At 35.1% G+C, this 22,646-nt stretch overlaps 1 protein-coding gene across 12 annotated transcripts in view; it reads left to right on the top strand.

Annotated features, from left to right (window-relative positions):
- The window catches only part of LOC138693007 (zinc finger protein 501-like), a 161,261-nt gene that overhangs the window by 45,232 nt on the left and 93,383 nt on the right, over positions 1–22,646 (top strand). For 3 of the 12 annotated variants that reach the window (XM_069816508.1, XM_069816509.1, XM_069816511.1), the window contains one exon: positions 6,733–11,614. The exons of 6 other annotated variants lie outside the window; for them this stretch is intronic. In XM_069816508.1, coding sequence (XP_069672609.1) covers positions 6,733–7,540 — 808 coding nt within the window. In that variant the 3' untranslated portion in view covers positions 7,541–11,614. Of the gene's footprint in view, positions 1–6,732; positions 11,615–13,866; positions 14,996–16,672; positions 16,773–22,646 lie in introns of those variants that run through there. 3 more of the 12 variants (XM_069816516.1, XM_069816512.1, XR_011330194.1) reach the window with 3 other exon arrangements.

Here is a 22,646-nt window from a genome sequence, read left to right as displayed (position 1 = left end):
CAGCAGACTGGATGATAAGAGCTTCTCAACCGAATAATAACACGCATTTCCCATATTTATTCTGCGTTTAATTTCCTCCCGAGTGTCATTTATATTTGTTATTGTTGCTCCAAGATATTTGAATTTTTCCACACTTCGAAGGATAAATCTCCAATTTTTATATTTCCATTTCGTACAATATTCTGGTCACGAGACATAATCATATACTTTGTCTTTTCGGGATTTACTTCCAAACCGATCGCTTTACTTCCTTCAAGTAAAATTTCCGTGTTTTCCCTAATCGTTAGTGGATTTTCTCCTAATATATTTACGTCATCCACATAGACAAGAAGCTGATGTAACCCATTCAATTCCAAACCCTGCCTGTTATCCTGAACTTTCCTAATGGCATATTCTAGAGCGAAGTTAAAAAGTAAAGGTGATAGTGCATCTCCCTGCTTTAGCCCGCAGTGAATTGGAAAAACATCAGATAGAAGCTGACCTATACGGACTCTGCTGTATGTTTCACTGAGACACATTTTAATTAATCGAACTAGTTTCTTGGGAATACCAAATTCAATAAGAATATCATATAAATAATTAGAAACCAAAAATTGCCTATGTTCTTGAGGATGGGCCTTGCTTATATGTGTATTTATACCTAGATATATAATATTTTCTACAGAATTTACAGACCTGTTTATCAGCGAGAAGATTTGGCCTGTTATTATTATCAACTTGGTCATTAGGCATCATCAAACATTTTTATTGTTACTATGTAAACAATATACCAGTTACAAACGTAAACAAAACACAATCATAATTGCTATAAAGTCAATCATGAATATGGATAATCAGTTATATTTTTCACAAAAAAATCTCAGAAGTAGAAACGAAAACCTCCCGAACAATTCCACGCAATTCTGGTGATACCACGCACATCGCCAATACACAAAATATTTGATAAGAAACCACACAATTAGATTATATCTCGAATATTAGAAGACATTAACATTTAATCATTAGCAAATACAAGCCTTTTCAATTATAGCCTACATTTGATCTCATAACATTGATTAAAGTGGAAACTAGAGGTGGAAAAAGTTGTTCTTTTCTCTTTACAGTGCCAGTTGTTCCAGTTTCTTGAAAATATTAGTTTCCAAATAACAGTTCCGAAATAACTGTACCATACAGTGGGTGATCAAATTATTAGGGACACTTGGTAAAAGTAGGAATTTCATCTTCAAATTCACATAAAACACAAGTAATTTGGATTTTCTCAACTGGAAAAGCTTTATTACTCAAAATAGTGTTTTATAAACAATATTATTACCAGGGAACGGATTTATATGGACTAAAAATATATGAAATATGTAAATATATATGTAGTTATTTTTACCAAAATATGGAATTAAATATGGACTTAAAATTATAAAAAAATGACTATGTACGTTAAATATTGGTACATTTTAATCAAACTAAACAAAAAATATAATGGACGTACCTTATCTTCCAATGTAGTTTCAACAAAACACAATTTTTATTGTCTGTTACCATAACAATAGGTTACAAACATTTCTTTCAAGTGCTGAAAAGTGAATCTTCTTCTATTGTCTCTGAGGATAGATTTATACTGACTAAAAGAGCGTTCGACGTCACAAGAAGTAACTGGTACATAATTCAATTTCACAATGTCTGCTGGGGATAAGTCCAAGTTAATCTTCACTGTTGATTCACCACTCATCACAGCAACAACCTTTTGTAGTTCTTCATATCCAGGCTTTTTTGAAAGTACAGTGTCCACCTTAGCTCTTACTGCATCTGCAACTTTACCTCTACCACGATTCAGTTGTTCCACAGTACTATTTATAATTTCAAAACTTTCAGATAGTGAAAGGTGCCTATTTTGGAGACTTTTGAGCGTTTTTATGATGCATGAAAATGTATGCTGAATGTGAGCTAAGTCATTCTTCACACTTATGTCACAGGTAACTGTTTTCGCAGTATCAATTGAGACTGCATCTTCAGAGTCCAATGCAAGGAGAACATTGTTAATAGAGTCTATATGTTCGGCATAATATTCAACTGCTTCTAGCCATGTACCCCATCTAGTTAAAATTGGCTTTGGTGGCAATGGAATTTCAGGGTACATTTCTTTCAACACGTTAACTCTACTGGGAGCTTTGAGAAATACTTTTTTCACTGATGAAATCAACAAATCTACTTTAGGGAAATTGTCTCTGACCACTTCTGCCACACGATGAAATGCATGCGCCACACAAGTAAAATGAGTCAATTTAGGATATACAACAGATAATGCTTGTCCAGCTTTGACCATATAAGGGGCAGCATCGCTAATAAAGAATAACACATTATCGTACATAATACCCTTTGGCCACAGGATACCCATAGCTTCGTTGAACAGTTTAACTATAGTTTTGTTATTGCACTTTTCTAGAACATCACAATGTAAAAGAATTCGTTCAGAATATTGTTCACTTAACAAACCGATAACTACATTACCAACAAGTCTACCTTCTTTGTCGGGAGTCTCATCAATGGAAACCCAAATTGAACTATCTTTAATTTCATCTCTTATCTTCTGTATTGTCTCATCGTAGATGGATGGAGCATACGTCTTCCTAAGTGTTGACTCATCCGGGATTGTATGTTGAGTATATTTTTCAAGGAATTCCCTGAAGACCTTATTCTTTAGTTTGTAGAGAGGAATATCAGCAGAGATGAGAGAACGGCACAGGTCGATGTTAAACTCAGATCTTACATTCGATGTTGTTGGTTGTGTTAAAAACAATTGTCTCTGCTTGGAATTTAGTTGTTTGTTGGCCTGATGTTTACTAGTTGTAATGTGTTGTTGCACCAGGAACTTTTGTGTAGATGATACTGCACACTGACACAAATTACAAAATAATATTTTATTGTCAGTTGATAAACCATCTTCTTTAAATTCTGAAATGTAACTTGTTAGTTTTGATTTTAAATTGACTGAATGACGTACTTTTGGCATATTTACCGTCTTTATAGTATGATTTACAAAACTGAACCTATGTGTACTCTGACTGGCATTTAACTGTTGAGCTGCACAACTGAAGTCTGTTAAAAATTTTAAATTAAATTAATACAGTTTTGTAACTTACTTTCCCATTGTTGATAGGACTGCTAATTTTCAAATAACTCTGATGTTAAAGGGATTACTGAACATGTGTTTAAATCTCTATTGTTGAAATGTATTTTTAAAAGTTAATGGAATTTTGTTTTGTTTTATTGTTAAACCTAATATAATATGGACTGTTTTATATGAAATATGGAAAATATATGGAAATTAACGAAAATATGTACTAAACTCTAAAATATGGAAAAATATGGAAAATAAAAGTAGGATTTTTCAACCCTACACATTGTGAAACATAAAGATAATGCAAAATATAAATTATATTAGCTTTATAAGTAAATATGTATTTACATATAAATCCTTTCCCTGATTATTACATATTTAATTGTGTAATAATGAATATGGAATAAAATAAACAAGAAACTAATAATTTGTCACACATCCCTTTGCAGCAATTACAGTTTTAACTCTCTTTGGCATACTAGAAATGCATTGGATATAATTGTTTTTAATTTCTTGGCCGTGATGCCACACATTGATAAGTTTTTCTATTAAAAATTGTTTATTTGTAACAATTTCTGAATGAACTTGCCTCTTCATTAGCTCCCAAATATTTTCAATCGGATTAAGGTCCAGAGAGTTACCAGGCCAATCCAGAACCCTAATTTTGTTGTCAGACAGGAATTTGATCACCTTATATGCCTTGTGACAGGGCGCAGAGTCGTGCATGAATACAAAATAACCATCTGGAAACCATTCACGGACTTGTGAAAGAAGCCATTCCTTCAGAACCTTTATGTATTGATATTGTCTCATCATTCCTTGAACAAAATACAGGCGACCAGTTCCATGACCACTAATCACAGACCACACCATGAGGCTTAGAGGATGTTTAACAGTCTTCTACATAGAAAGGCGCCAATGAGAGATGTTGGAATGAACATATCTTCTATGACAGCCCATTGGGGGATCAAAGAGTTAGGGTTTTCATGTCGCACTCGAACCAAGACACCATTCCTGAAACCATACATGGTGAAGAAGCGTCTCTCTTGGGCAAAGCAGCATCAATCTTGGACTGAAGACGATTGGAAAAAAGTGAGTTGTTTGTCATTCACATGCTTTCTTTGTTAGTTACAATTTTACTTTGTGCAAATGTGTTTTATGAACTGTTTACTTCTTTTTTCAGTCTGTTTTTCAGATGAATCTACCATACAGATACTTGCTGACAAATCTGTGTTCATTAGAAGGCGTAAAGGTGAAAAGTACAATAAAATGACTGTATTATGGAGACTGTTAAACATCCTCTAAGCCTAATGCTGTGGTCTGTGATTAGTTGTCATGGAACTGGTCGTCTGTATTTTGTTCAAGGAATGATGAGACAATATCAATACATAAAGGTTTTGGAGGAACGGCTTCTTTCACAAGTCCGTGAATGGTTTCCAGATGGTTATTTTATGTTCATGCACGACTCTGCGCCCTGTCACAAGGCAAATAAGGTGACCAAATTCCTGTCTGACAACAAAATTAGGGTTCTGGATTGGCCTGGTAACTCTCCGGACCTTGACAATATTTGGGAGCTAATGAAGAGGCAAATTCATTCAGAAATTACTACAAATAAACAATCTCTAATAGAAAAACTTATCAATGTGTGGCATCACGGCCAAGAAATTAAAAACAATGGTATCCAATGCATTTCTAGTATGCCAAAGAGAGTTAAAGCTGTAATTGCTGCAAAGGGATGTGTGACAAAATATTAGTTTTCTTGTTTATTTCATTCCATATTCATTACTACATAATTAAATATGTATTAATATTGTTTATAGAACACAATTTAGAGTAATAAAGCTTTTCCAGTTGAGAAAATCCAAATTACTTGTGTTTTATGTGAATTTGAAGATGAAATTCCTACTTTTACCAAGTGTCCCTAATAATTTGATCACCCACTGTATGTAACTACACAGGTGCACAGTGGTATTTTGGAGCATGTAGGTACGTAAAACTGATATGACGTAATAACTGAATTCGAAGATCAGATTTGTTTATTTTTAAATTTCTCACGAAATTAAAATGGATCCCAATGATAAATAAAACCTAAAGTATTCTTCTTTTTCCACCCAGCTCAAGTACCCTGTGGTGTTTAATTTCTAAAAAGAAATTGGTAAATAAAACGCTATAATCATTTCGACCGTGCTTAAGTTCATAATACTGTCATGAAGAGTATTAACGTCATTATAATTAAATAGGAAAATTCACCTTTGTATTTTTATAAATATCAAATCTGAATTCTCTATGGTCTCACTGAGGTTACAATACAATAATTTGAACGAATTTAGTTTAATTTCAAGAACTGTGAATAAAATTAACAAATGGAAAGCATTTATATACAAATCTTAACCAATATATTTTCATCTTGATTATATACCTTTTAACACTATGTCACCTCGGAATATGTATTATATGTCTTTCTCGTGTTAAATTTTACTGTACCTGGTTAACATATATCAGCCTGTTATGGGCCATGTTCAGAACTGGTTGGTGCTGGTCTTGGTGCCTTTTGTTTGTGTTTCCTGTGGGGGTGTGTTTGTGTAGTGTAATGTGGAGCCAAAGAGTGTGTGTGTTCTGAAATTGAGTTGTGTGTGTATATATTTCGTATTGTTCTAGTGTGTTTAGTTTCTGGCTTCTTGGTTGAATATGTAGAATTTGCATGTCTGTGTGTATGTCTCTGTAGGTGTGGTTAGCATTTGTGATGTGTTCTGCATATGTTGACGTGTTTTGTAGTTTTGTTATGGCTGTGATGTGTTCTATCTAACGATGATCTGTCTGTCTGTCCTATGTAGAAATTGTTGCAGGTGTTGCATTGAGTTGGTATACGTCTGTGTGGTTGTATTTGTTTGTTTGTGTTCTTTGTGTGTTGAGATGCTTTTGTAGACTATTATTTGTTCTGTATGCGATATTATAATTTAATTTATTGAATGAGGTCTCAATATTGTGTGTGTTTTTGTTTTTGTGTGATGTATTTTTTGTTTTTGTTGTATTCTTATGCTTTTTGTGATTATGTTTTGTCTTACGTATTATGTTGTCTATTATGCTAGGGTTGTATCCGTTTTCTTGTGTACGTATTTGATTGTGTTTAGCTCTTCTTTGCAGTCTTGTTGGTTCATATATTTTCATTTCCTTTGATTAAATTCACAATACAAATACAACGCTATTCAGGCATATGTTCATAACTGCTTTATAAAATTCTATATTCAGTAACATCAGTTTCAATATAATTTGTCAGTTTTTTTCAGACAAGTTCTCCGTACCTTTACTACTTATCTTTGATTTGATTTTCTAACATTTCTCAAATTGTGACTGAAGAATTCCCACTTCTGCTTCCAATAGTACGAATGATGTTCGGTTCTATGGAAGAGGTGTTGTCAGAATGTAGTTCCAAAGCGAAACGAGTATTTTGTAACAGCAAGTGTTTTTACTTGCTCAGAACAACATTTATTTTGGAAGTAGTATTCCAAGGTGCTGTTATTTCTTGTAACAGTTCCAAACAAGGAACTATTCCAAAGTAACTGTTAATTTTTTTATTTTCCCAGGTCTTGTGGAGATATATATTTTTATATTCATTTCAGCATTGTGCGTAATGTTGAGAACAGTGTGTCACAACAAAATGCCGGCATTGATCGTGAAGAAGACAAATTGACACAGTGTGGTAGCAACAGACCAGACTGTTCAAACATTAGCGACGTGAGTCCTAATTCTGTCAAGTGTAATATATGCAACGAGGTTTTTGTAACACCGCAATCTCTGAAACTTCATTTTCATACACACACGATAAAAAAATCATTCAAGTGCGATATATGTGGAAAGTGTTTCTCAAGACAGGCAGGATTAAAGAAACATGTACGCATTCACACAGGCGAAAGGAAATTCAAATGCGAGGTGTGTGGAAAGTGTTTCTCACAATCATGTAATTTAACGCGACATGTACGCATTCACACAGGCGAAAGGCCATTCAGATGCGACTTATGTGGAAAGTGTTTCTCACAATTAGGACAATTAACACGCCATGGTTTCATTCACACAGGCGAAAGGCCATTCAAATGCAAGTGGTGTGGAAAATATTTCTTAGAATTGTCTACATTAAGCGCTCATGCACGCATACATATTGGCCAAAAGGCTTTCAAATGTGAGGTGTGTGGAAAATGTTTTTCACAAACTTCGGCTTTAAACAGACATGCACGCATACACACAGGCGAAAGGCCATTCAAATGCGAGGTGTGTGGAAGGTGTTTCTCAACATCGGGAGACTTAGGCAAACATGCACGCATACACACTGGCGAAAGGCCATTCAAATGCGAGGTGTGTAGAAAATGTTTTTCACAATCGTCAATCTTAGCCAGACATTCACGCACACATAAAGGTGCAAGGCCATTGTAGTGTGTGTTAATTGCTTCTCAGAATTGGGAGATTTCAACAGACCTGTTCGCATTCACACAGCCGAAGTGCAATTCAAATGTGTGGATAGAGTTTCTCGAAATTGGGACTCTTAAAGAAACATGTACGCATTTACACAGGCGAAATGCCATTCAAATTCGAGGTGTGTGAAAAGTGTTACTCACCGTTGTCTGTTTTAAGCACACAGTAACGCATACACAAAGGCGAAATTGTTTTTCACATGCGGGATATATCTACGATCACGTTTGTTTACAATGGGGAGTGAACATTATATGCGATGTATGCGGAAAGAATTAAGCGAGATCTGGAAGTTTAAAAACAATTAAGTTCCTTCACACAGGCGAGATGCCTTTGAAAAGTGATGTCTGGGTAATACGTTTTACGTATAAGGATACTCTTAAATTGGTATATGTGTGTTTACATTTGTCAGTGTAAATCAGCTGGAAAATAGTTTTAATATACAAATACAGTGAGGATTTTACTTACGGTTGAATGATCGCAACTGCTGGATGGGAAAGTGCAGCATCCAAAACCGCATAAGTGGAGATTGGGTCCACATGGTTAACCCTCCTGCTACCAAGGTTTATTACAACTTACTAATACCAAGGGGGTAATACAATTACCCCATCAAAATCATATACCAGTACCAGTCTTTGTCAAGCATTTTGAACATTTAACAATTTATGTATTACTGACTGTAGATCTCTAGAAAATGTAGAATTATAAAATACTCGTCCTATTGTTTAAAAATACATTATGTAACTAAACAGTCGCGTTCCATACACCTGAAAATGTACACCGAAATAAAAAGAACTTTAGATATGAAGAGTTCGCGGGAAAAACGATGAATGTCACATTTCTGTTAAGGATTAGATAATGTTCTAATTGAGTCTATAACTGCAAGATGTAGTGTTGTTTCTATAGAAAATAAAGGAAAGGATTACTGTATTCGTGGTGATAATTCTCCTTTTTACCATATTTCATAAGAACAACATTAAATTTTGTAGTGATCCATTGAATTATATAATGACATCAACCTTAACAAAACTGTGACATTCATCGTTTTTCCGGCGAACTCTTCATATGTTACTGGTGACACTATAAGATAACATACCGGTATACAGTAAATTTAAACTTGTCTTCCTTCCATTTCAAGACAAACTCCTCAAAGCTATACAGTTTTGACGCAGTAGACAATACAGCTATAAGGTATGAATGTTATAGTAGGCCTACTAAAACATAAATTGAGAATCATTTCAGTTATTTGTTTAAATTTAAATATTTGAATACAATCTTTACAACCATGAACATCTTCAAAAGATTTGTTTGTAATAAAATAAAATTGTAAAAAATCTATAAAAATTATAAAAATAAATAAATGAAAACATGAATCGATTGAAACAGAATTTAGATGTTTGTTAAAATTCAAATATACGAAGACCACCTATACTACAATGGTCATCTCGAGAAAATTGTCCACTAATAATTATTTTTAACAAAAGCGCTTTTAGAATTACCCTAATACACAGGAAAAAAAATTGGAAACCAAAGGTGAAGATAATATAAATAACAGTATCAATAATAGCATAAATAACACGAAAGAAAATAATTTGGAACCAGACAAACTCTTAAATGAAGAAAATTAAGCAACAGATTTAATTTAATATCGTGAAATTTCCATGACACCAGTGGCGTATACTGGTTAAAAGGTTTGGGCTACCGCTGACCCTATTATTACACAAAATATATCTAACAATTACTTTAATTTTAATTACTATGGTAAAACTAATAATACAAAATTATTACAGTATGTTATATTATAAACTTTTTCGTTTGTAATTTCCTTGGGCTACCCCACATGAATAAAGGGAATTACTTCTTAAAGTAGATGAATTATTTATATTATTCTTGTTTAAAAATGTTAGTAGTTTTATAACAAACAAATATAAGGATTGGAAAAAATAAATATGGTTAAAAATGTAAACAATACTAAAAAATTATCAGTGGGGTAATTCTATTACCCCCTTTGGTAGCAGGAAGGTTAAACTTAATGTTTTCATGTAGTATTCATATATTTGCTGAAAGGATTAACTGATACTCTTTAAAGCTGATGATAATTGGTAGTGTCCCTTAAAAATGATAACTCACACCGGCTATATATTTCTGGCATGAGCTTAGAAAATTTCTTGTTTACGCTCATAAGCCCCTCAGGAGACATTTCAGTAATTTCTTGCTGATATTTTCTTTCAAAGAAAGAATAGAAAAATTAGCACAGAATTTACACAAAGTATGCACCTAGTAACACACGAATGCACAGTCAGATGCTGACAAAGAATCCCTGAAATTAACAAGAAGAATCTCCACGAATATGGCCTGTAGACAGTTCATTGGGTCAAGGTTTGTTGCTTTCAAGCACAGAACACATTTTCAAGTACAAGGTTTTGAGGTCGGGAATGCCAGTCCACAATGCCATCACCAGTTGATATAAAATTAGCAACATGGAGCTCAAGCTACCTTTGCATTGGCTTCAGGCTGGGCTGGAAATTGGTGTAAAACACTCTGTTTCTTTGTAAGAAAGTTGTAGCTCATATTTTTCAAGAGAGGCTCTGACAGGGAAAGCTGTTATATCTAGGGACAAGTTGTACCTGGGGACACTAGGTTTATTTTCAAGGTTATATAGTGGAATTTTTTTTTCGCAATTGACCATCATTCAGCTGTTCTGTGATTGATTTACTCTATGTTGAAGTAATCTGGAGAAATTTTATTTAAAAAAATATCTTTTTGAACAAGAAACGTAAGTAGTTTTTCAATTAATGGAATATTTTAAATTAATTCTTTACATACAGAATTGAAAACTTAATTCTATATTTTTAAACCCTGTTGTTCTAACTAGGAATCCATGTGGTTATTGGCTTGTTTTCCTAACCTCAGTCTTAAAAACTTGCTGAGATTTATTTTGCTGGCTCTTGATGTACCTAAGAACAGTGTACCTGGGGACAACTGTGTTCAAGTGGATCTCGTTATATTTTAAATATTTTTGTAAATAAGTTACTCTTATGATGAGTAATCAAAAACAGTATTTAGTAATCATTTTATGGGATTTCAGCTTCGGTGAAATTGCCATGCAGCAAGTTAAAAATCAAGAGACAAACCCCATCAAAACTCCTCCCAGGGAAATCCCATAATCCTAAAAATGAAAGGCACGCGTTTAAATAGATACGCCAGAGAAAACCGAGATAGAAGAAAGAAAATGAAAATTGAGTGAGAGGAGAAATATGATGGATAAAGTTCAAAAACGGAAGAAGTAGAAGCCACAAGTTCTGCTTCCAGAAGATAATTCAGAAGAAAGTGCTGATGAGCCGAGGAATGTGTTAGTGCTAATGATAATCATGAAGATGTCTTTTCAACTATAGATGACACTGAGTTGATTGCTTGAGCGAATTTAGAAGAAACAAGAGAAGAAAATTTTGTTCTTATTCGTGTGGCAGGAAAGACAAACTAATAAAATTATATATATATTTTTTTGTCGGTAGAATTTTAAGAAGATTTGTGAAACAGAATATGAAGTTCAGTATCTAAAGTTTACTAAATATGATGACAATTTACTTTTTACATGGTTAGCAATCAGAAATTTTTGACTTTCCTTCAGAGGATATTGTGAACAAACTTCCCCCACCTTCTCAAAGAAAAGGTTCAAGCCTAAGGGGCACTAAGAAATATATTTTCAAAGTGTCATTTGAAGGATACGTCCTTGGATAATAAATTCATTTAATTGGAAAGCCTAATATTGTTTTCTGTCAGTAAAATTTGGAATTATGTTAAAACTTTAAACTTAGAAACATTATCACTACTGTTACAGGTATTACATTAAATTTAAAGGCAAAACCTATCAATAATAATTAGAAAACAGTACATTGTCTGTATTTTGTACAATTATAAACTTAATGAAATATTAGTTATATTAATATTTTGTTGAACCATATCCCAAGGTATGTCATCCTATGTCCCAAGGTACATCACACTTTTTCCAAGGTACTCACCCTTATGTACCTAGGGAAAGTATGTATGTAGCACTTTAGGAAATTTTTTTAAAAATCTCTACAAAAAAAAATATTTAACACTAGGAAAACCGGACCCATCATTCTGCCGGGTACCACGGATTTAAATAATTAAGTAATTGATTAACTAGCGGACTTACTCGTGTTAATTATGTAAGTCTGTGCGGATTACAGCTGTTTCGGTGCTTCATCACACCATCCTCAGAGCCTACTAGATCTCGGCGTCATCTCGAACTTCTCTGCCTGTTGTGTGGGTGCGTTTGATTGTTGAAAAGTGGAGTCAAATAGTGTGTGTGTACTGAAATTGATCTGTGTGTTGAGAATTTGATCTGGGTGTGTTTTAGTGTGTTTGTATATTTCGTATTGTTCTAGTGTGTTGAGTTTTTGGTTCTTGGGTTGTATACAAACATACTAAAACACACCCAGATCAAATTCTCAAAACACACATCAATTTCAGTACACACACACTATTTGACTCCACTTTTCAACACTTTTCAACAATCAAACGCACCCACACAACAGGCAGAGAAGTTCGAGATGACGCCGAGATCTAGTAGGCTCTGAGGATGGTGTGATGAAGCACCGAAACAGCTGTAAGCCGCACAGACTTACATAATTAACACGAGTAAGTCCTCTAGTTAATCAATTACTTATATTCAAGTGTTAATACATCCCAAGATAGTAGAACGCAACACTTGTGCACGCATTTCAAATTTTAAACTTTTGTATTAAAACTACATTTTCTGAAGATCTTAAAATGTGCAAATCCAGTTGATGTTATCAAGTTTGCCACATGTGGTCCTGAAAATATGGATTGTATATACAACACTTGCAAACAGTGCCTTAGTAAAGTAATAATCGAGGTAGAACAAGAAAAATATGAGGGCGTAGTAACATACAAAAAGCGGCTTAAAAAGAAAGGAAGACAAAGGAAATTAAGAAAGAAGCTAAAGAATTGAGAACAGTCAGCAAGAAAACCATATCAGTTCCATTAGAAGGGTAGTGTGAAGTTTTAGTATAAAATGGTTATCCTTCACCTAGGTTTACCTCATTTAGAGAATAATAATAATTAGATATCGTCGCTTAAGAAACAATACTGACATTTTTGGCCAAAACTGTTTTTTTGCACAGATGGTACCTCCACTGTCAGCTGCATGCATTGACAAGTGCGGGAATTTTATTGCATGAATGGCCTGCGTGCGAAGGAGGAGGGTGCAATACCGCATATCTGAATCAAGAGAAGTCTATTGGAAATACCGCGTATCTGACAACAGATATTATGTCTGCGTCCTTAGTACAGAACCTGGTTCTCGTTACTACCTTGTAAAATTGTGTCAACAGTGTGTGATATTCTGAGAAGATTAAAGAAGTGTTCTGTTTCAATTATTTTAAAAAGTAAATGTAATAGAATTATTTCACTAATGTGAATTGAATGTTTGTTGAGCTGAGTTCACGCAGAATCTTACTGCAAATTCAGTCGCTGAAATATAAGATATTTATTATTTTATTATTATATACAGATACAAGAAAATAGCTACCGGCATGGCTCAGTCGGTTAAGGCGCTTGCCTGCCGGTCTGTAGTTGCGTTCAGGCGCAGGTTCGATCCCCACTTGGGCTGATTACCTGGTTGGGTGTTTTCCGAGGTTTTCCCCAACCGTAATGTGAATGCAAGGTAATCTATGGTGAATCCTCGGCCTCATATCGCCAAATATCATCTCGCTATCACCAATCTCATCGACGCTAAATAACCTAGTAGTTGATACAGCGTCGTTAAATAACCAATTAAAATAAAAAAAAATACAAGAAAATTAATTAATTGGACGACGGTCAGTTTAGCGAGAACAAAATCCTATCTGTGCTATGTTCTGCATTCAAGACGGGAGAAACTTCTGTGAACATTAACAGGATATGGCATAACATGAGAAAAAAATTCAGGTTTGTAAAAAGATGTTTCTGTGTACATTGGGAATTAAAGAATAGACTGTGCGATATTGGTTAGGTAATAGTACTGATGGCGTCCCTTCTGTAAAATATGAGTCATATCCTCGTGCAAAATCACAGGAAAAAGAGCATTCGAAAGAATTTCTTACTTCTTTCTTCAGTAGCCTGCCTAAATTACCGTCACATTATTGTAGACGAACATACACAAAATTGTATCTAGAACCGATTGTGCAGTCACAGTCACAATCATATGAGCTTTACTAAGAAAAATGTGATGACAGTAACCTAAGCCGACATACTTTCGACAGTTTGTTCTAGGAGTTAACCTCAGTCTCTTTAGGCCCAAGAAGGTTCAATGTAACGTTTGCTGCAGCTATAAAGCCGGAAATATCAAAGAAGAAGAATGGAAAACTCATAATGAAAGGAAAGAATTGGCAATAAATGAAAAATATAAAGACAAAGAAAATGGGCAGAAAAATTTGTGTATAGTTTATACAATGGATCTTCAAGCAGTTAAGATGACACCATTTGTATTATACAACAAAATTAGCTGTGCATAATTTTACAATGTACAACCTAGCCACTCAGGAAGCAGTATGTTACTGGTTTAATGAGACAGAGGCTGATCTATTGGCGTCAACTTTTGCATCATGCTTGGTAGATATGTTAACCAAGCAACTGAAAGATTATCTACTCCCAGTCATTCTGTGTTCTGATGGTAGTAATTACCAGAATAGAAAAGTAGTAATGGCAAATGCCTTATTAAAATTAGCCATTAATACTGGTGTTACAATAACACAGACATTTTTGGAAAAAAGACATACACAAATGGAATGCAATTCCGTCCATAGTTCTATTGAATGTAAACTGAAAGGACGTGAAATAACACTTCCTAGCCAGTATGCTTTGATTTCTAAAGAGGCTAGGAAGAAACCGTTCCCCTATGAAGTCCATTATCTGACTCATAACTTCTTCACAAACTTTGCGACTAAAGATTTGTCGTTATACGACTCTATTCAACTTGGGAGGAATAAAAATGACTCTACGGTCACTGACTTAAGAGTCGTTCAGTATTTTCCTGATGGTATAATACTCTTCAAGTGCAATTTCAGTGATGACTTGCAAGAAATGCCTAGGCGCCCTAAGAAGCTCTCCAGCAATGTCGTTTTTCCAAAACTGTACAATGATAGGCTGAAGATTAATGAGTCAAAATGGAATCATCTGCAATAATTGAAGAATGTTATTCCAAGAGACTGCCATAGTTTTTATGATAGCATTCCACAATAGGGTTAGTCAAGGATTACTTTTTATGATTCCAGTGCAGGCCTATAATTATTTCTTTATTGTGTTTAACGAATATTGTGCCTGAAAAATTATTGTTATCATCATTATTACATTTTTATATGCTTTGTATTCATTATTAGCAAGTTAAGTCCATTGTCAATAATAATAATAATAATAATAATAATAATAATAATAATAATAATAATAATAATAATAATAATAATAATAATAATAATAATAATTGGTATTATTATTATTATTATTATTATTGTTATTATTTATCATCATTTTATTATAAAATTATATTTGCCAGTAACGTTTTAGTAACAATTATACTTATGTATTCAAATGCGTAGTGTGGAAATAAAGTACCTGTTACCAGATTATTATTATTATTATTATTATTATTATTATTATTATTATTATTATTGTTATTATTATTACAATAAACATTGAACTGTGTCTTCGTTTTTCCTTTTCCATACTTTCAGCATTTGATTGACTGTAAGAATGTAGCAATCATTGTCTGGAACGTAGATCTACTGCTGACTGAAGCTACAGCCTACCGACCTTGATTGCAAGTCAGATGGTAGGACAACAATTCAGATAACACATTAGCATATACAAGAGCACGAATAATATTTCAAGAAGACAGTTTTAACGCAAAGAAAACGCTAGTCAACATGTGTCTTGAAGCTGCTAAAGTTGTCACACAATACCGCGTAACTAACAAAATGTGTCAACAGCAGAGTTCCAATACCGCAGAAGTGACATGGCCAAATGTCTACGGCCATGATCACCCATTTTCACATAGTTACAAATTAGTTAAGCTATTTCATAGCCATATATCACTTTTCAAGGCTATTGAGTTATTTTTATGGTTTTTATTCGGTTTTTTTTTCTCCTGTAAAATTTACATTTTGTCAGTTACGAGGTATTGGTTCTTAAACGACGATAAGTTTATTTATTTATTTTTTTTTACAAATTTTCATTTCTTTATATATTATGTAAGTACTGTCCCCAATTTGGTAACAACGGTCCCTTGGCTTTTTTTTTTTAATTAGAAAATCTCACATTTTTTTAAGCTCAACTGATACCGATACCTTCAATAATAGGAGCAAATGTAATCAATGTGAGAAAAAGAGACACAATTTAATATAATAAATTTTTTTTCAGTTTTGTTATTCATATTTGCCCATTTCAGAATATTCACCCATTATTAGTTACATTAATTTCTGGCTCCATAGATTTCTCCAGCTTATTGGGCGGATGATCCCCCCAGCCATTATAGCTGGCTTTCGCAACTGGATTTTACCACCTATTTTAGCTCTCCTAGTGCATCACGATTCTAGGTGGAGACCGGTCCCATACATTGGACGAAATTTCATGAGAAAATTTCATCCCCATGAGAACTCGAACCAGTTCACATTCTGTAACTTGAGTCCAAGGCAGGATGCCTTAGGCCACATCACGACGCGGGACTTACTGGATAAAAATAGAGGAAGGTGGCGAAGATTACTATTGTTGCGGCCGTTTGCTACAGTGGGACACACAGGATTTCATTGATTGAATTATTTGTAAATAGGCTATATTTGGATATTCTTTTTAATTTTTCATATAATTAGTACCTAACTCAATATTTTAGCTTTGATAAAGCAAGTGTTCTGCGTTTTAAATTCTGAATAGTAGAGTGTATGGAGTTTTAAGTATGATTTAACTCCATTTTTTTTTTTTTTACTTTTATCGTCTCTCTCTTAAAAGCTTTGTGGTTAACACGACACGACAGCGCATCTCTGGAGCAGTGAGATCAGCTTTGTCGCTACATTCACGGCAACATTGATCTCCCCTAAGAGTCCAGGGAGAGGCAATGAAGTTCACTTTCGGTAAATAGTTCCGTTATTAGTTTCGTATATTTGCAATTCGGGGAGAGGTAAGTTGCAATTTTTACCTTTAGCGTATAAGTCAACATAAACTTCACACTCGAATATAACCGTCATTGTTTTCATTATACCTGTTTCACTATTAACCCAGATGTTCCTGAATTATTTTTTTTGTTTGAAATTTCGAAAGATAGTATGTCTATTGTTCATAGTGATCCTTAGTAATGGACAAGTATGTTTTTTAAGTAATAACCTTCCTAGGTTTTGCAGAAAAGTGCGTCCTTCTGGAAGGACGTCAGGATAATATGACTATAATTTCATAAGAAATGTGAAGAAAGATTTTTCGTAATAGTTAAGCGAATTTCAGCAGTTCGTACCAGAAAATTATACTCGTGGTCCTCCAAAAACATAAGAAATACTAAAAATAACATTTAGGTGCTTAATAATGTTAAAACTATAGATATCATTAAGCACAATTACATTGCTATTTATTTAGGAATGATAATATGTTGGAATACCACAAAACAATTGAGAACATGCTGACATAAATAAATATCGCAAAGTATAGCATTAATTAGCTGTGGATATCCAGTCACTCATGCTTATCACTAATCCAGTGACTATGGTTTTTTACTAATCCAGTAAATAATGTTCTTTCACCAATCATTTCACTTGATGTGAAAAGACACAAAACAGCTGACATGAAGGGGCAGATCATACTTGAGGCACATTGTGGTTGCTTTTTTTTTTTATTTTATTTTTTTGGGCATATCCTGCATTTCAGTTGCTTCTTCTTATGCGTATGAATGTCCACTGGCAGATCAGAAACGTAGTGGTCCCGTCCATCATACCAGGATGCAATTTTCGATACCTTGGAAGGCCTACCTTTGCTGGTGAGAACCCCTTTTGTTTGATTTCAGAATAGCTGTCGCAACTCGTCTCTGAAGAGACAGATGATCTATATTCTCTTCATTAGGCCTGTACAAAAGACGGGCGTTCTGTTCAGCGACATCTATGAGATGAGCGATGATTGGAAAGTACCATTTCTTCCCTCTGATGGACGTCCGATAGAGAGACATGTTCTGGTCCCCACAATCGATGCCTCCCATATGATTGTTGTATGACTCAAAAAGACGAGGTTGAGGCACAGCTATCCTTAGCTTCTTCTCTCTTGAAAAGCGCCCAACTTGTCTCAGAGGAAAAATTTATCTAGGTCATCGTTATCACACACATACCAGTTCATCATGATGAAATCGAATCTGTCTCTCGATATTGCTTTTGACACAAGTTCATTGTGACTGTCTTGTTCCCCTTGCCAATACATTCTTCTTCTGGGAACTGCTACATAACCACTAAGCAGGACTACAGCTAGAAACATCATCATTTCATTTTCAGAGCAGTCTCCTACTCTGTTCTTCTTTGCTGCGTACTGATTGATATAAGTGACCACCATGTTTAGAATTTCTTCATCGGGTTTGAGTGATACTTCACACATCAGAGGCCATTCCGTGCTTGGAAGAGTTGAGTCTTCATTTTCAGGTTCCCCTGTAGTTTCTCTCTCGGCAGCTTGTGTCCCAATAATACCTTCCTTGTTTGTCTGCAGAGTTGGAGGGACCAATGTAGAACTGGTGGTTGGGAGTGTTGAGCCTGCTTTTACAGGTTCCCCTCTATCTTCTTTCTTGGTACCCTTTGTCCCAGTAACGTCTTCCTTGTTTGTTTCCAGGGCTGTAGAGGACGTTGTAGATCTTGTCCTTCTACACTTTCGAGATAGCAGAGATGGACCAGGTAACAGATGGCAATCCTATGTCATATGATGAATCCTCACATTCATTGTTGATAGCGATGTCAGTTACAAACACATCGGCACTCAGTTGACTTAATCTCAAATTATCTATACATGGGTTGTCTTCTGCACCCGAATCCTCATCAGTCAAATCATCATTTGCATTTAGAGGTACCTAGCAAAAGTGCGATATCTACACCACTGTTTGGAATAGTTTCACTACTATCCACGATTTCCAGAAGTTCATGCAATGTAATTTTTCTCCGGGAAACACAAAGAAAATACCATATTATCCTGACATCCTTCCAGAAGGACGCTAGAAAATATAACGTTATTACTAGTTATGAATGTACGTTCATGCAAATTTAACATAAGTGTATTGAAAGCCCTAACCTTTGAGATACTGCACCATAAATTTCAAAAAAATAATCCGTAAATTATGGTAAATATAATTACCCATTTGTAACAAGGTCAATCAAATCAACCATCGCTGCTGAAGTCCAACATTCAGGTCTAAATTTCTCGCTCACAACTGACGGTTAACTTGCAGCTGCTGTGCAGTCCGTCAACAATGGACATTCAAAAGGCAGCGTGACTAACAATAGTAACATTTGGAGCCTAATATTAATTATTACGTCATTATTTCTTAAGCCATGCATTCTGTCCTTCTGGAAGGACGTCGGGAACATCTGGGTTAAGTTTACCTTTGTTTCGCGGCACGTTTTAGTTTGCAGAATTGTAATATTAAACGGAAGGTGGGGTTAATGAACTGGCCACCCTACCCCTTTATCAGGGGCGTATTTTGCGGGCTACCGGCGGTAGCCCAAGGAAATTACAAAAGAAAAAGTTTATAATATAACATAATGTAATAATTTTGTATTATTAGTTTTACCATAGTAATTAAAATTAAAGTAATTGTTAGATATATTTTGTGTAATAATAGGGTCAGTGGTAGCCCAAACCCTTTAACCAGTATACGCCACTGCCCTTTATGTCCTTGCTTAGTTGCCTCATAAGCAATGCCCCAACCTGAAGAGTAAATTTTGTAAAATTGATTTATCCATTACCTATGATGGCAAAATAAGGCCACGATATTTTCTTAGGGGATGTATTAATAAAAACTTCATCGAATTATCCACTAACGTTACTTGATATGCAAGGAAGGATTAGAATAGAAATTAGTAATATTGCAGCTGATTTCCGATGTGTGGATGGAAATTTGTTGCGCAATTTTTTGCATTTGTGCACCGTACAATGATGGTGGGCATTTCTAGTAGATCTCATGAATGAAATCCAGTATATTAACCAAGTAAGGCTGTTTTTCTTTGCTGTATTTACGGGTCGCATTTTTTCGAAACGAGCGCCCTCTCACCTGAGGCAGTGCTCATTCATTACCCGCTACATTTCTTTGCAGACTCACTGTATTATCAAAGTATATCAGTTTTCTTCTAATCATGAGACTTCCCACAGCTATTTTTGCAAAATTGTGAATGTAACTTCTGCTGAAGATATTCAGGAAATCGGTTTCAATTAGCCTATGATATGAAGGGCTCCAAGAGATATAGTCATAAGCCACACTGATATAGTTTTGAGAAATGAGCAAAATAAAGTTTGATAACCTGTAAATCATAATATCAAACTATGAAGATTTCTTGCATGTTTTGAAACATATTCATGAATGTAGCACAAACATTTTGATTCCAAACACAGTTTCATAGTTATCGCAATTAAGGAAGTAACTAACTGTGGCTAATGACTATATCTCACTGAGAAAGGATAGAAATATCTGATGTCATATACCACTCATTTATTATGAAAAATAATATTTTAGTATAGTTAATTGATTATGTTACGTAGTCTTACAGAAACAATGAAAACTTTGTCAATCATTATGTATTATGAGAGGTCTTCCACTTCATAGCCATGCATATTATTGCCTTTAAGTGACTGGAAGGAGTCTTGATTGGCTGCTGGAATGTATGCCATAAGAGACAATACATCATTCAATTTCTTCTGGTTAATGAAGAGTGGAGTTCTATATTTTACTGGAAGTTGAAATGGATCTCATTCTACAGATCTTCCTTTCTTATTAAGTCGTATTATCAGCAATATTCAGAGGGCCTAATGTGGATTAACAATGCTTTACACCTCACTCATAAAGAGTTTTGGAATTCAAGTGAAATTGTGTGGCTTCACCGAAATGAATTTTATTACCATTCTTCAATTAGTTGTTTTGGATACCAGTGATTTAAGATCATCCAAACTCTTGAAATCCTCTCTTTTTCCATTTTTGTTACAATAAAGCTGTTATTTCGACCTGCTAACTTCACATCAACCCATTCATCTGGCATGTAGACTATTGAATGCCTGTTTCTTGCATATTTTTCTAATTTGCAAAATCACGATCGTATGGGAGTCAAGTGTGACCCACCACAGGATAGACAAAACTGGATTATTTCAAATCTCTTAGTAGCCACGAGAGATCCCCCCAAAACAATTGGAGTCCAATTCTTTGCCTTTGGCTCCATTTTCATCTTGGCCATCAAATACGCATTTTGGGCAGTGAAGTCTCCCATGTCGCAGAAAAAGTGAAAAATATTCTCATGAATTCTCCAAGTAGCTTAGTATAGCATTTATTGGAACAAGTGCAAGAAGGTCCTAAAGAAGCTGCTTGAACTGTCTTATTTGTTTTACTATACACATACTGTCGACCTATATTATGTCTTCGTTTAACCATCACCTTTGTCCATTTGTCACTGTTGCGCTTCCTTTTTGTTGAATAATTTTGTTTCTGTGGTGATATTTCACTTATTCTACTAACATCAAGCTGTAATATTAAGAAAAATAAAAATTGTAAGATTTTAGATGAAACATAGTCACAAGCAACATACACAAATTTGCAGCTCCTGTTTTCATTTTAGGTTAAAGGTCTTTTTAAAAACTACAGTTATTGTGAAAAATTACATGAATAAACTACACTATAGTCATTAAACATAACATAAAAAGTTCGTGCATAATAATAATAATAATAATAATAATAATAAATCCGTAGAGCATGTAAAATTCAGGGCGATACAGTCGCAAGCCACACAGCACACAAGAGTGCACCTCAACACATGTATGGACTTCGGTCCTGCGTTCATAGACATCTATGACGTAGTGCAGAGGGCGGCCACTAGAGGAAACCCAAGAGATGGAGCTTAATCTGAGACGATTCTGAACGGCGTCGGGATTGTATCCGGCGTGGCTTAGTGGATAAAGCATCAGCATGTAGAGCTGAAAACCCGGGTTCAAATCCCGGCGCCGGGGAGAATTTTTCTCCGTTCCATCTCTCTTTCATCATGTGATGACGCAGAATATCTGCATGGAAATATCATATGTACTTCGGTACATCAAAATATATATGATATGCGTAATAAATCACTTTGTGACTTAAGACGGCGCTCATACCGTCGGATCCCGGCCAATCAGTCACTCATCTGAGTGGACCTCAACACATGTATGGACTTCGGTCCTGCGTTCATAGACATCTATGACGTAGTGCAGAGGGCGGCCACTAGAGGGAACCCAAGAGATGGAGCTTAATCTGAGACGATTCTGAACGGCGTCGGGATTGTATCCGGCGTGGCTTAGTGGATAAAGCATCAGCACGTAGAGCTGAAAACCCGGGTTCAAATCCCGGCGCCGGGGAGAATTTTCCTCCGTTCCATCTCTCTTTCATTATGTGATGACGCAGAATATCTGCATGGAAATATCATATGTACTTCGGTACATCAAAATATATATGATATGCGTAATAAATCACTTTGTGACTTAAGACGGCGCTCATACCGTCGGATCCCGGCCAATCAGTCACTCATCTGAGTGGACCTCAACACATGTATGGACTTCGGTCCTGCGTTCATAGACATCTATGACGTAGTGTAGAGGGCGGCCACTAGAGGGAACCCAAGAGATGGAGCTTAATCTGAGACGATTCTGAACGGCGTCGGGATTGTATCTGGCGTGGCTTAGTGGATAAAGCATCAGCACGTAGAGCTGAAAACCCGGGTTCAAATCCCGGCGCCGGGGAGAATTTTTCTCCGTTCCATCTCCCTTTCATCATGTGATGACGCAGAATATCTGCATGGAAATATCATAT

This window comes from Periplaneta americana, chromosome 17 (genome assembly GCF_040183065.1).
Source record: "Periplaneta americana isolate PAMFEO1 chromosome 17, P.americana_PAMFEO1_priV1, whole genome shotgun sequence".
In the NCBI taxonomy this organism is placed as follows: domain Eukaryota; kingdom Metazoa; phylum Arthropoda; class Insecta; order Blattodea; family Blattidae; genus Periplaneta; species Periplaneta americana.
The sequence above is the reverse complement of the archived record's forward strand: the minus strand, read 5'-3'. Positions and strand labels throughout refer to the sequence as shown.